At 37.8% G+C, this 15,381-nt stretch overlaps 1 protein-coding gene across 1 annotated transcript; it reads left to right on the top strand.

Moving 5' to 3' along the window:
* Window positions 1-2,234: 2,234 nt before the first annotated feature.
* hadhb (hydroxyacyl-CoA dehydrogenase trifunctional multienzyme complex subunit beta) lies at window positions 2,235-13,069 on the top strand. The gene is made up of 16 exons (XM_047388983.1): window positions 2,235-2,357; window positions 3,532-3,609; window positions 3,832-3,873; window positions 4,164-4,260; window positions 4,426-4,470; window positions 5,884-5,983; window positions 6,078-6,165; window positions 6,353-6,540; window positions 6,629-6,809; window positions 10,586-10,707; window positions 10,891-10,970; window positions 11,066-11,113; window positions 11,208-11,295; window positions 11,410-11,484; window positions 12,418-12,582; window positions 12,670-13,069. Exons 2-16 carry the CDS (start codon window positions 3,543-3,545, stop codon window positions 12,703-12,705), a joined length of 1,422 nt encoding a protein of 473 aa, XP_047244939.1. The 5' UTR covers window positions 2,235-2,357; window positions 3,532-3,542; the 3' UTR covers window positions 12,706-13,069.
* The last annotated feature ends 2,312 nt before the right edge of the window (window positions 13,070-15,381 follow it).

Genomic DNA, 15,381 nt, shown 5'->3' with positions numbered 1-15,381 from the left:
AACACTGTTTTTCTTAAGTGCAGCTATAAAGAAATGCCACAGATAAAGTAGAACATACCCAGAGGGTGGTCCAGCTGGCACATTACTTCCATCTCCAATATTGTAATCTGATATCAGCCCAAATGATTGTCTTGACCTTAATATACTCAAGTGTAACCCAGCAGCCACTAGCACAAGACTGTGAAGCTTTTAAGTCTTCATGTGTGTAACTATTTAATATGGATGTGTGTCTGTATACCATTTAAAACAGTCTCTGTGTGCCACCTGCTCCAGGCAGCAGTGCGACCAAAACTTCTGGGGTCCCCAGGATTAAATAATGTGTTTTTTTATTTATTTATTTGCTGCCTTTTCACTAACAAGTTGTAACAAAATCAAAACTTCAGGCCAAATCTTTGCCACACAAGCAGATTTGTGACCTTCCAGATAGACATGCGTCCTCATTGCTCCTTTGGGACTTAATAAAGAAACAGAGCTTTATTATCTAGTTCCCAGAATAGTTATGCCAGCATTGCTGTCGTTTGAATAGATTAGCATTAACAATTTTATACAAACAATGTTGTTCTTTGGTAATAATTCACAATTTATTCATTTGCACTTTCAATTTCATATAAGAATTATTTATATTGCTTTTAAAAGCAATATAAAAATGAGAGGCAGTAATACCAGTTCAAGAAATTGCTCAACAAAGAAGGGAAAACGGTACAAGAACAATAAAAAAAATAGCAAAACTATGGGAATGTGGACAAAAACAACTTGTTAAAAAGGCAGCTAAGCGGATGGTACTGATGACATGGGTGGAACTCTACTTTCACATCATTGTTGAAATGTTAAAATTACTTGTTTTACTGATTAAGATTATCTTGGTTAGTGCTGCCAGACATCTGTGAACTATTAAGAAATAGGACAAAAGTATATTATATAAAAATCCATCTATTTTTTATACCCACTTCCTCCTTACAGGGTCACGGGGAGCTGCTGCCTATCTCGAGCGGACAGGTCGCCAGTCCATCGCAGGGCAACACAGAGACACACAGGACAAACCGCCATGTGCACACTCAAACCTAAGGACAATTGACAGAAACCAATTAACCTAACAGTGATGTTTTGGACTGTGGGAGGAAGCTGAGGTACCTGGAGGGAACCCACGCATGCACCGGGAGAACAAGCAAACTCCATGCATGCAGAAAGACCTCTGGTCGGGAGTCATTATCATCATCATCATCATTTGCTGCCTGGTATACGATAAACAAAAATTATAAATCCACAGGGGTTACTCAAGGATGGTAAACAATAATTATAAAACCCTCGGGATTACTCAAAGACATTATTTCCACTGTGAGCAGACTGTAATATTATATTTTTTAAATATATAAAGCAGTGGTCCTCTGCATTCTCCGTGTGATGACTTACATTTAAATAAAAATGTCCTAATTACTAGCAGTAACTATTTGGCACAATTTATTGTAACGGTAATGGTAAACATACATCTCATAAATTAGGCATATTATCCAGCTACAATACAATTAATGCAATGGTGTTCAGTCAGTCATTTTCTACCGCTTATTCCATAGTGGGTTGCGGGGGAGCTGGTGCCTATCTCCAGCAGTCTATGGGCGAGATGCGGGGTACACCCTGGACAGGTCGCCAGTCCATTGCAGGGCAACACACAAACAACCAAGCACACACTCATTCATACACCTAAGGGCAATTTAGAGTGACCAATTAACCTAACAGTCATGTCTTTGGACTGTGGGAGGAAGCTGGAGTACCCGGTGAGGACCCACGCATGCACGGGGAAAACATGCAAACTCCATGAAGAAAGACCATAGGCTGGGAATTGAACCCAGGACCTTCTTGATGCAAGGCAACAGTGCTACCGTGCAGCCCTGCAGTAATGTTGATTTAGTTAAAAAGAATAAAAAAAAAAAAACAGTATTGGTTCAGTGACATAAAGGATAATTAAATAAAACTGTCGATATTATGTCAACTGTACGGTAAAATAATTATTTTGACGACTGGGGGTGCAAGAGCATTAATTGTTTACACAAAAGATTGAAGAAGGACTTTTGGTCAGCCTGGCAATTGCCTAAACGTACATTTTTCAACTTTAGATTTAACAACATTTTGATAATAATCAACAAAAATGTGTAAAAAATATATATATATATATATAAGTATTTAGCGTAGGCATGTAATGTACGGCCTGCGAATAATTATTTGTTTTATCCATTACAGGCATTTGTTACAGGCTCCTTAGTTATTCTTTGGGTCCTTTACAGCGGTTTTTGTAGTCCTGTGCAGTCTGGTCGATCATTCAACGGGGAAGCAGTGGTGGCAAAGAAGCAACCCAATTTAAGGTAATATGAAACGCCGTCGAGGCTGTTCATAAAAAAAACTGAAAGCAGAAAATGCGTTTAATTAGCTCAGAAAACGATGTCTGAAGTCTTGTCTCGCAACGAAATTGGAAGCTGACAGCTAGCTACGCTCTTACGTTAGCTTGTATAGCTTCATCGTTTTAGTCCTACGCTCCCGTGTCTTTTTAATTGCATTAAAATGCTACTTCAAGTAATGAAGTGTCTGTTTGGACTATTTAGAGTTTTGACACTGTTTGAGCCAATGATTATTCTGTTTTTATTCCTGTCATTATGTAGGAGAGGAATGTAGGTGAAAGGTCGCTGCAGCAGGAGGTTGGGCAGGGGTGACCCAGGAATATGTCAAACTCACGCACATTCATAATTTATATCAAATTAACTAAAATGAAAGATAAGAAGTAGGGATCATTAACTGATGTTGAAGATTAGTTAGTTGGAAATTAGCGTATGATAGGAGTGTGCTTTTAGGCTTTTTTTTCAGCACCTCTACCTGTTTACATTAATTGCATAGGCTTTTTATATGGCAATATTGTTAAATGAATCACCAAATCTTTATTGCCACAAGGGAAAACTCAGGTTTTACACCAAGATCCGGCTTTACAGTTGAATTAAAAAATTTAGCACATAGTCTCAAGTACAGTACAATGACCTTTTGCCTTTACAAATATACATTTAATATTACTTCAGAGTGTAAATGTGTCACTATAGAGAAATTTCCATGTAATTTCATAATTTAAATATGATTTTTGATTACAGATAAAATAATAATGTTTTATGTATAAATATAAACAATTAAACCTACATTGTTCCTACAAACTCAGATAAAGCATGAAATATGATTCAAGATTTATTGTTTAGGTCTGAATATTTATGAAAAATGAAAACATATTAGGGAAAATATTTGTGTTTCCAGATTGCTTAAAAGTTCCATCCAGCTATCTCTTTTCCCATCAGTCTTTCCATCCATCCGTCCGTCCATCCATTCATCCTCCCTTCTTTACTGTGAATTTTGTAGGTTATGCATTTAAAGCCTGAGCACCATAGAAAAAAAGATCTGCCCTAAATTAATTGTGAACTTTATTATTTACATCATATTTTTAAATAAAGACCTCTAAGGTCATGTTCTCTTTGACATTTAAAATTTCAAATATTTTTTCAGTCTAGAACATAATGGCCTCCATGTTGCTGAATACAATGCGAACTGGCGCCGTCAACCCCTCCTGGGCGATGCGCTCTGGTAAGTTGTCCCAGTATTATTTTTACAGTTTAATTGCACAACATAAGTTCCTGCTATCAGAAGAAAAACACAACTTCCTACCATTTTATTGCTTTATACTCTTGCAAGGATTGGACATAAACTTAAAGCCACTCCCACTCTGTCATCTGTTTTCTGATGCTTTTTCTGTAGCTACAATAACACCACTAATTATGATAAGTCCAATTTTGCTTTTTGTCATAGTTGCACGCTCTCTCAGTACAACAACACAGCTCCAGGTTCAAGGTAACAAATACTACTATATTAGTACCATAGATTTAATTATGCATTAAAACATGTTAACGTCTTTCTGTATTACACTGTATAAACCAGCATAATTGTATTTTAACATTTTATCTTTAGTATTTTGATGACAAATGAAGGATAACAAGGGGAATACTTTTTTTCCCACTGTTTGCACTGAATTTATAAGGAAATCAAATGCATTTACCTTGACAAAACATGAGACATAACAACTTCCTGTGACGACAAGGGTTAAATGATACAGAGGGCACTTTCGGCATTATTTTTCCCAGTTCAAACTAAGAGCAAAAAGACACTGGCTCGACCTGGGGTGAAGAACATCGTTCTGGTAGAAGGAGTTCGAACTCCTTTCCTGTTGTCTGGAACCACGTAAGTTTGTTTTAACTGAGTTTACGTGCTCAACTTTGTGGCTATTACTTGTTAATGCTATTTCTACAAAGGTGTTTTTAGATATATTAATTGTGAAGAGCGTTATAGTTGCACTTCTGTTTAAACAGCTTGATTATACAATCTTTCATTCACCTTTGATGACAGGTATGGTGATTTAATGCCCCATGACCTGGCCAGAGCAGCTCTTCAGTAAGTTTATACTTCTGTATTCGAGTTCGCTTTCAGCCAAAAATGTAACTGATGAGAAAAAACTAAGAAACGTTTGCTTGCATATTGTGAATAGTGCCTTTATCTTTTAAATGTAATTTAACACGAGATTAATGTCACTCTTTTAGCTGATGCTTGTCCTGTTCTGAATTATTCACTATGTATGAAAGTACTATTTAAAGAGATAGTTCAGCATTTAAACCTTGTGGTTTTGATGGACAGATTTTTGGGATTCATGTACAGAGCAGGACGAAAATAAGATTTTCCTTGCAGTAGCATCATTTCACTCTGAAAAAAATGTGAGAACTCTGCAACATTTAATTTGAAGTACATTTATTCAGTGAGGAAAAAATCCCATGTTTAGAAATAATTGTCTTCAACATCATGACAGCTGTTGATGAGCTCTACTGTTGATGATTTGTACAACCCCCTTAGCCAATAGGATTACACTAAGTCTTCAATAACATTTCACACTTTTGGAGCAAACAGAAAGAAGGACCTTTTGACCATTAGACAATCTTTCTTGATCTTCTGCAGTCCTTGGTCCTCTCCTCCTCTCACTCTTTTTTTTCTTCAGCTCTTCCCAAAGATTGTACATAGGATTTAGGTCAAGGGAATGATACGCCTGTGGAAGATGTTAATTTTGTCTCCGGTGACCCATTTCTGTGTGGATTTATCACATTACAGGCCCATAGCACCACTGATGTTGGACAGGAAAGGGTTTTTTAAAGGCATCATACCCAAACAACTGACTGGCATGCAGCTACTCTCTAATGGTTGTTATGGACACTCATTGATCCCAAGAACCCAGTCTTTGTTGCAGTTTCCTAACATTGACCTTTGGAAACTTTTTGACCTTCTTTACCATCCTGCTTACTATGTGTGGAGACTAGATAAATATGGGTCCTCGCCCAGCCTTGGGGCCCGTGGTAAAAAGAAATGGGCCTTTGGGTGATGTCAAATTTGTACCCCAGGCAAAAAATGTAAAAGATTACTAATTAGAACTTCCTAGAAACTTAAGCATAAATGAAAAGAAATACATTAGTTACCGTTATTTGAAATAGAGAAATGATTGTTGGCCAAATTATATCTGGCCAACAATTGTGCCAGATATTAGTTATAAACAATTATTTCTTAAGGTATTCTTCTTATCTCTCTGAATAAATGTAATTAAATTAAACGTTGGATTTTTCTAAAAAAAAAAAGAAAGAAAAGCAGTGTGAAATTATGCTAGCAAAATTTTGGTAACCCACCCATCTAATATAATAATATATGAATGAAAATAGTTTCTATTTGGATTCCTTTCTCAAATTAAGCTGTGGGGACATTTTTAAAAATGCTTATTTACCATCTTCCTTGTGTGTCTCTATAATTTCTCTACCTGTGTTTGTCTAGGGGTCTGCTAAACAGGACAGGTATCCCCAAAGATGCTGTAGATTACCTCATCTATGGTACAGTCATTCAGGAAGTCAAAACCAGCAATGTGGCCCGAGAGGTATATACGCAGACAACCTCACATTATACGTTTGCTCTGGATCTATACCTTAAGAATAACCTCTCAGAGTAAAGTGCTTTTTCTTGTTTTTCAGGCAGCATTGGGGGCAGGCTTCTCTGACAAGATTCCAGCTCACACCGTCACCATGGCCTGCATCTCCTCCAACCAGGCCATGACCTCAGGTAATCTGTTTAGAGTCTTTTACCACTGTTCTTTATCGCCGGGTGACATGTATTACATTGTGGGACAATTTAGCTGCTAAAACATTTTTTTCTCAATTCTCTATTAAAGCTTTTTACTAGCCTACCTTGTCATAGTTGTTCTTCTCCCTATGTTACCTTTAATGTGCTCTTCTACTTGCCTCTTCAGCTGTTGGACTGATTGCTGCAGGCCAGTGTGACGCCGTTGTAGCCGGTGGGGTGGAATTCATGTCCGACGTTCCGATCCGTCACAGCCGAAAGATGAGGAAGACTATGCTGTCCCTCAACAAGGCAAAAACTGTCGGTCAAAGGCTAAGTCTCCTTGGCAGCATCCGGCTAGCACACCTGTCCCCAGAGGTGTGCATTTACTATTAAAGATCAATTCAGAGTGCCTTTTTTTTTTTTTGGTGACACGGTATAAGCATTGTTGATTATGTGCGAGCAGCTTCCTGCTGTTGCCGAGTTCTCGACAGCAGAAACTATGGGTCACAGTGCGGATCGTCTGGCTGCTGCGTTTGGGGTCTCCAGACTGGAGCAGGACGAGTTTGCTCTGCGGTCGCACACGCTGGCTAAAAAAGCTCAGGATAATGGGCTGCTGGAGGATGTTATTTCCTTTAAAGTACCAGGTAAATCTTGATCCTTTCTCAAATTAACACATTAAAACCTTAAATAAAAAGTTTACTCTTATATTACTTTGATATGGTTTTGATTATAAAGGATTAGGGATGCAGCTATCAATTATTTTAGTAATCGATTAATCTAGCGATTACCATATTTTCCGCACTATAAAGCGCACCGGATTATAAGGCGCACCTTCAATGAAACGCCTATTTTAGAACTTTTTTCATATATAGGGCGCACCGGATTATAAGGCGCATAGAATAGAAGCTACTGCAGTCAAACGTTTGACTGGGGTTGCGTTATGCATCCACTAGATGGAGCTGTGCTAAAGAGAATGTCAACAAAACAGTCAGATAAGTCAGTCAGTCAAACTTTATTAATACACTACAAACCAGCGTTCTGATAACTCCATTCACTCTCATGGTAAGGTCTCCTCTACATAGAATTCTATTGAATAGAGCCAACCGCATGTTAGGAATGAATTGGAGTCTATGAAGTTGAAGTTGAAATCAAACGTTAGTTAAAACGTGAAAGAGAACTTTTCCCTGATTCAGTAAACACGTAAAAGAAACAGTTTGATGCACTAAATCAAATGTTAGTACATTCATAATATAGTAGCGTTAACTGTTGAATTCTCTCGCTGCTGCTCTATTCTCATGTTCGACTGCGTAGCTGACAGCCTTGAGTTTGAACTCAGCATCGTAAGCGTGTCTCTTGAAAGGTGCAATTTTGGGGTCGTTATACACACACAAGTGGTGTTGGACTAGGAGTAAGCACAGTACAGGTGTTTACCGCTATTACTTCGGCGACGCCCCTGACTACGGTAGCCGTAATGCTGCAAGCGGTGCGGCTTTGTAGTTTACCAGTCGTACTGAAACATTTTGACAGAGCGCCGTGTACAACCAGTATGGATCAACCAATTAACCAATTGATCCATATATAAGGTGCTCCGGATTACAAGGCGCGCTGTCATTTTTTGAGAAAATTAATGGTTTTTAAGTGCGCCTTATAGTGCGGAAAATACGGTATTTTTTAGATTAATCTAACAAGAAATACTCTAAGTAAATTATCATACTTCAATAAACAAGTGAACTTAAAACTTACTAAACTTTGAAATAAATAAAAAACAAACATGTATTGTGCACTTTTAATGTATTGTAAATTGCAAAAACATAGAAAAACTCAATTCAGTGCTAAGAACGTGGCATTTTAAAAATAAAGCCTTTAAATAAAAAAACAATGCATTTTGTTGCATGTTGCAAGGTGCAATTGTACAAAACATTTGTAAAAACTAACAATGTGTAGGTAAAGCTATGTCATTTGAAAGGTTATGGATACACCATATTCAAAGACTGGTTTTCATCTTAAATACAAATTGTAAATATTTTTTTGGACAATTTTGGTCTTATTACTGCTCTGAGTGGGTTGTTTCTCTCAGCAAATATCATGTTTCAGAGTCTTTATACTCCAGCGAATGATTGGATTCGATAATTAGTTCATGATTTTTTAAATTATCAATTAATCAAGGTTAATCCGATTATTTCAGCCCTATACAGGATATATATATATATATATATATATATATATATATATATATATATATATATATATATACACAGGGGTTGGACAATGAAACACCTGTCATTTTAGTGTGGGAGGTTTCATGGCTAAATTGGACCAGCCTGGTAGCCAGTCTTCATTGATTGCACATTGCACCAGTAAGAGCAGAGTGTGAAGGTTCAATTAGCAGGGTAAGAGCACAGTTTTGCTCAAAATATTGAAATGCACACAACATTATGGGTAACATAACAGAGTTCAAAAGAGGACAGATTGTTGCACGTCTTGCTGGTGCATCTGTGTCCAAGACAACAAGTCTTTGTGATGTATCAAGAGCCACGGTATCCAGGGTAATGTCAGCATACCACCAAGAAGGACGAACCACATCCAACAGGATTAACTGTGGACACAAGAGGAAGCTGCCTGAAAGGGATGTTCGGGTGCTAACCCGGATTGTATCCAAAAAACATAAAACCACGGCTGCCCAAATCACGGCAGAATTAAATGTGCACCTCAACTCTCCTGTTTCCACCAGAACTGTCCGTCAGGAGCTCCACAGGGTCAATATACACGGCCGGGCTGCTGTAGCCACACCTTTGGTCACTCATGCCAATGCCTAACGTCGGTTTCAATGGTGCAAGGAGTGCAAATCTTGGGCTGTGGACAATGTGAAACATGTATTGTTCTCTGATGAGTCCACCTTTACTGTTTTGCCCACATCTGGGAGAGTTAAGGTGTGGAGAAGCCCCAAAGAAGCGGACCACCCAGACTGTTGCATGCCCAGAGTGAAGCATGGGGGTGGATCAGTGATGGTTTGGGCTGCCATATCATGGCATTCCCTTGGCCCAATACTTGTGCTAGATGGGCGCGTCACTGCCAAGGACTACCGAACCATTCTTGAGGACCATGTGCATCCAATGGTTCAAACATTGTATCCTGAAGGCGGTGCTGTGTATCAGGATGACAATGCACCAATACACACAGCAAGACTGGTGAAAGATTGGTTTGATGAACATGAAAGTGAAGTTGAACATCTCCCATGGCCTGCACAGTCACCAGATCTAAATATTATTGAGCCACTTTGGGGTGTTTTGGAGGAGCGAGTCAGGAAACGTTTTCCTCCACCAGTATCACGTAGTGACCTGGCCACTATCCTGCAAGAAGAATGGCTTAAAATCCCTCTGACCACTGTGCAGGACTTGTATATGTCATTCCCAAGATGAACTGACGCTGTATTGGCCGCAAAAGGAGGCCCTACACCATACTAATAAATTATTGTGGTCTAAAACCAGGTGTTTCAGTTTCATTGTCCAACCCCTGTATATATATGTGTGTGTGTGTATGTCTTTATCCTGAGTGTTTGCTTAATGAACAGAGTTCGTTCGGTCTTGAAAAGTTAGCAAAACTGGGGAATTATGTTCTAAGTTACTCATTTATCTAGAAGACTAGAAATCACAATTTAAAGAATTAAGTTCCTCTCACATTGAACTACATTTAAATTATTTCCTTTTTCTTTTATTTGCCACATGACAATTTGACTATTTGTCACTGACTGATTTGGTTTTTCAGTTGCTGACTGAGAAAACTCCCAAATCCTCATTCAAAAATAAAAACGTTTTAATTTCACAGCATTTTGGCTTTTAATCCTTCCTAGATCAAGTGGACTGTGGTTCTTACTGGAGTGTACAAACTAAAACATGCCTGTTGCTCAAAGAACAACCTGCTCAGAGCAGTAATTAGGCCAAAACTGTACAAAAAATATATATATTTTGCTTTTAAGATGAAAAACCTTCTTTGTCTGTAAATATGCTCCTCAAGTGGCATAGTTTTAGCTTCACCTGGTCCAAATTCTGTAAAAAAATCTATTAAGCACCTTTTGCTATTCAATTATTAATTGATAAATCAAAAAACTAGTTGACAGAGTAATTGATTAGTAAAATAATCGTTAGTTGCAGCCCTGCTCAAATGTCTAGAATATCATAAATACTGACAAAAAATGTTTAATTCATATTTTGGAAAGCATGGAATTTTAAGATAGAAATTTTAGCAGACCTTTTACCTTAACCACAATACCTCAGATACTCAGATAGATTAAATTTAAACCTGAAAAAATAACACAAACTGTGTCTGCAAAATATATTCTAAATCTTAACAATTAAAAACTAAAGATAAGATGTTTTTATTGTATTGTTTAAATTATACCCGTTCCTACATGGTTTTGCAGGTCGGGACATTGTATCAAAGGACAACGGCATTCGTCCATCATCCATGGAGCAGATGGCCAAACTAAAACCTGCCTTCATCAAGCCTCATGGCACTGTCACTGCTGCCAACTCCTCGTTCCTGGTAAATGTTAGCTCTCACTGTACTGTCTGGATAAACTGTGTCATGGACAAACAAAAACCTATTAACTCTAAATGTGTTTGACTGTAACATTTCCCTGATAATCATTTCTGTTATTGAGACAAACATCTTACGCTGAAATTTTCCCTGACTGTAAATAAATGATTTGTTTATGTGTTTTCTCAGACTGATGGTGCCTCTGCTGTTCTCATCATGTCTGAGGAGAAAGCTTTGGCCATGGGCTTCAAGCCTAAAGCATATCTCAGGTAGTAGGACTTTCTCAGTGTTTTACAGAAGTTTTCTCTTCCCTCCTGACTGAACTTAAGATTTGCTCATATCTGTGATATTTTCACGTTGGCAGAGATTTTGTCTATGTGTCCCAGGACCCCAAAGATCAGCTGCTATTGGGGTAATTTTTTTTTTCATTTCACTTTCAGGAAGATCCTCAAGAAATAAGGAAGCATACTATTAATTGTTACGGCTCATCTGTTTTTTTTTTACAGGCCAACTTACGCTACACCTACAGTCCTGCAACGGGCCGGCCTGTCATTGTCTGACATTGATGTATTTGAGTTTCATGAAGCATTCGCTGTAAGTTCTCACAGTCAGCTGTTTGACAAAAGAACATTTGGTAAATATTCTTCAATGGAAGTTCAGGAGAACTTGTTTCTGTTATAATGTTGTGTTTTGTGTGTGTGTTTTTAGGGTCAGATAATGGCAAATCTGAAGGCGATGGATTCAGATTGGTTTGCCCAGACGTACATGGGCAGGAAATCAAAGGTAAAAAGTTAGGAAATTGAGGTTGGTAGTTCTGTAATTAGTCATAGGATTTATTTGGATGTTTTCATGAACATGAACTTTAACCTTGCACATTTGATTGGAATTGATTGAATTGATTGTCCTCCAGATGGTGTGTGGCAAACTGTAAATGTGACAAAATGACTATGATGTTATGACTTTGAACGCTGGCTTTCCTCTTGCCACTCTTGTGCAGATCAGGTTTGTGAAATGAACAGCTGATAGTTTTCCAGATAAAAGATTATCCCACCTGAGCAACAGTATCTGTAGCTCCTTCAGAGTCACCATGGGCCTCTTGGCTGTATCTCTGATTAATGCTGTCCTTTCCAGCCCTCTAGGTCTGACTGGAAAGTTAAGACTTAAATATGCAATTGTTCCTTACTCTTTCTGTTTCAGATGATGGGATGACTGGTGCTCCATGAGATGTTCAAAGCTTGAGATGTTCTCTTTTTTACCTGGTCCTGCTTTAATCTCTTGTATGACTTCATTCCTGACCTGTCTGCTGTGTTCCTTGGTCTTCATGATGCTGCTTGTTCACTAATGTTCTCTAACAAATCTCTGAGGCCAGAAACAGAGCGGTTGGATTTATACTGAGATTAAATCACACACAGGCAGACTATTGTTTAGGTGGTTTCTGAAAGCAGTTGGTTGCAATGGGTTTTAATTAAGGGTGTCATGGTAAATTTAGATTAAACAAAAGCCATACTTTTCAAATTTTCTTTGCAAAAACATTTTTAAAAAAACCATGTATCATTTTCCTTCCACTTCACATTATGTGCTTCCTTCTGTTGGTTTGTCAGATAAAATGTCATTGCGGTTTGTAGCTGTAATGTGACAAAACTTGAAAAAGTTTATCAGTTCTTAATACTTTAGCAATTTGCCATCATATTATTCTTTACCTTATTATCTGTGCAGGTTGGGACTCCTCCTTTGGATAAGTTCAACCTGTGGGGAGGATCTCTATCTTTGGGCCACCCATTCGGTGCTACAGGCTGCAGGCTGGTGACCACCGTGGCTCATCGGCTGAAGAAGGAAGGTGGACAGTACGGTCTGGTGGCAGCCTGTGCTGCAGGAGGACAGGTAACCTTAACAACAAAAAAAAAACTATCAAAATATTTTATTGTAAGTTCTTTTTCCTATTTTTTATTTTATTTTTGCATCTTGCAGGGTCATGCCATGGTGATTGAGGCCTACCCTCAGTAATGCATGCTCCTTAATTAGATCTTGATCTTCATCGTGTCTGCTGCCAACATACTAGCTAACATGATCAATTGAGTGTCTGTAAAAGCACCACTTTGCCTTGATCGAACAGGTTGGATAAAGGATGTGAATGTGTTTGATGGCTCTTGTGTAAATTAAATTTAGCTTGGAGGCTGTTAAATTATAGCAGAATGCTAATGAGGAATGTTTACTTTGTTTTCTGGACTTCTAGTCAGCATTTTCTCTGAGTCTGATGTAACATAGCAAAATTTAACTCAGCTCATAGGAGCCATGGTGATCCTAATGTTTATATATGCTGTAATATTTTTTTCATACAAACTGTTGGAAGTAAATGGTGTTATACTCACATGATTGCTGGTTTGTTGATCTTTTGCTTTTAGAACAACTCAATGTAGGAAAAGTACAGCTCAGTCATTTTTAGGTCTCAATTTTTTTAATTGTGATGTAAGCTTTATAATGGTATTTATAATTCATGTCAGTTTGGTGAGTAATATTTACATTTATGTTTCAATAGCTCTAAAGAAATAAGTTTGTTTCAAATCTCTTTGCAGTAAAACTTTATAGAGACAGAAATTAAACTAAAATCAAAAAGCCCTATTTATTTATTTGTTCCCCACATTTAGATGGAAATGTTTTGCTGTAGTGATTAAGGCGCAGCCACCCAAACCAATGAGAAACAAGAGGTTAAACATGTTTGCAAAACCTTTTTGCTTTGGGAAGAAAACATTTTTAGTTTGGAAAAATGAAAGATATTAAGTGTGCACAAACTAATCGTATTTTAAAGGAGATGTTTGGATCCCTTAATTGCTTGCAAATTGGAATACTCATATTTTATAAAATGCAACTTAAATCTAAGCTAATTTTGTTTTAACATGGAGGTAAAAAGCATGTTTAGTTTTATTACAGACTTATTCAAACCCTTACAGTATGATGCAAGATATTAAAGAAACATTTGCTAACACCTTCCTGAAAACAATGAGCAGTTCATAGCTGGTAAGGGTGTCACAATTGGATATAAGAAAATGGACCAAAGAGAAGCATATATTTAATTCAATTCAGTCTATTTATATAGCGCCAATTCACAACACATGTCGTCTCAAGGCACTTCACAAAAGTCAGGTACATATATATATATATATATAGATAGATATATATATAATGTGTGGTGTTGTAATTGTTACTCTCATCTGTGGCCCCTTCGAGATCTCTCTCTCTCTCAGCAAAGTCCAAACTCAAACTAATTAAAATGTATCAATATTTTACTTTACTGTAGGCTGTCTGTATAAGGCAGACATTAGAATCACTTGACAATGTAATATATATATCAATTGTTAAAGAACTGCCACGTATGAAATAATGATAAATAATTTTCTGATGCATAACTTTTCATCTTCAGTTGCCGTCTTTTCTTTTGAACAAAGAAGTTATTGTTCTCTGCTTTTTGGTCAAGTTTTGATTTCATTTAAATTAAAAATGTGACAGTTCGGTTGTTTTCGCGATTTTATTTGAAAGTGTAGATGGTAAGTGATTTATTGTTCGTCCTGTCCTAACGCAAGCGGAGGTTTTTTTTATGTCTGTGCACCACCTGTGTAAAATCTCCCAGTCCATTAAATCGAACGCACCGATTTCCTTGGTAACCGTTCTGTTTCGGAGGTAAGTGCGCATGCGCTCTCGTGTAGTGTATGTGAAATCTCTGGTCATAAGCGGTGTTTTCGAGCTGTACTGTGTTGTAATTCAACAAAATAACATGAAACACAACGAGTTAATCTTCCTTTACTTTTAACTGGGGTATTTAGCAGCGAGCAGACAGACATTAAACGTAGCGGTGTTCGTTTTAAAGGCTGGCCGTTCACAAAAACCTCGATCTCCGAGGGGAGAGAAGCAAAGAGCGTTGAGGCTCTTTTTGCACCCATAACTGGTTCTGGATAACGGCTTCATAGCAGACAGCCGTTCTTCCCTCTTCCCGGTACTGCGTACCGGCGCAGAATCTTTTAGTGGTACACAGTACTGGATCGTACCGACTCACTTTCACCCCTGATCCTAACCATTGAACAGTGCAGTCAGATTCAGTTATTCAAATTGGATAAAAAGTTTTTCTATCTAAGGAAACCCAGCAGATTGCATCGAGTCAGAGACTTGTAGCATTCACTCCTCCCGGATGAGCATGTAGAGACAATGGACAGTCCCTGGCGTTGACCCTGCAGCAATTATTTAGCACCGAAAAGCTACAAAGTTGTTTAATAGATTGTAATGCAAAATAATTAATGAAATCTTGGGAAATACCCATGTTTACAGTTAAAAAATGAATACGTTTTTGTAAGCCCTTAGGTGATGATGCTATAGAGAAACTATCCTCTCACCTCAATCAGCAAAGCCAGATGGGTCAAAAATCATTATCAACCTTGTGCACTGCTGAATCCAGCAACTGTAACTTTAACCTTTATTATCCAGGCAGCAAGCCATTTCTCAGCTCAAATTTCTTAAGGGATGAGCCCATATGAGAAGGTGGACATGTGTCCTGATGTCGAATGATGTTTGACATGCTTACAAATGCTTTATTAATAAATGGTGAAGTTGTTAGCATCTATGATTCAAAGGGGTGTATCAGTGTCCACTGCAGGGGTGACTTACACTGGGATGCAGATGGGTTTAGTTTAA

Source organism: Girardinichthys multiradiatus, chromosome 15 (genome assembly GCF_021462225.1).
Source record: "Girardinichthys multiradiatus isolate DD_20200921_A chromosome 15, DD_fGirMul_XY1, whole genome shotgun sequence".
Classification (NCBI taxonomy): domain Eukaryota; kingdom Metazoa; phylum Chordata; class Actinopteri; order Cyprinodontiformes; family Goodeidae; genus Girardinichthys; species Girardinichthys multiradiatus.
Note: the sequence above shows the minus strand (reverse complement) of the source record. Positions and strands in the feature narration are given on the sequence as shown.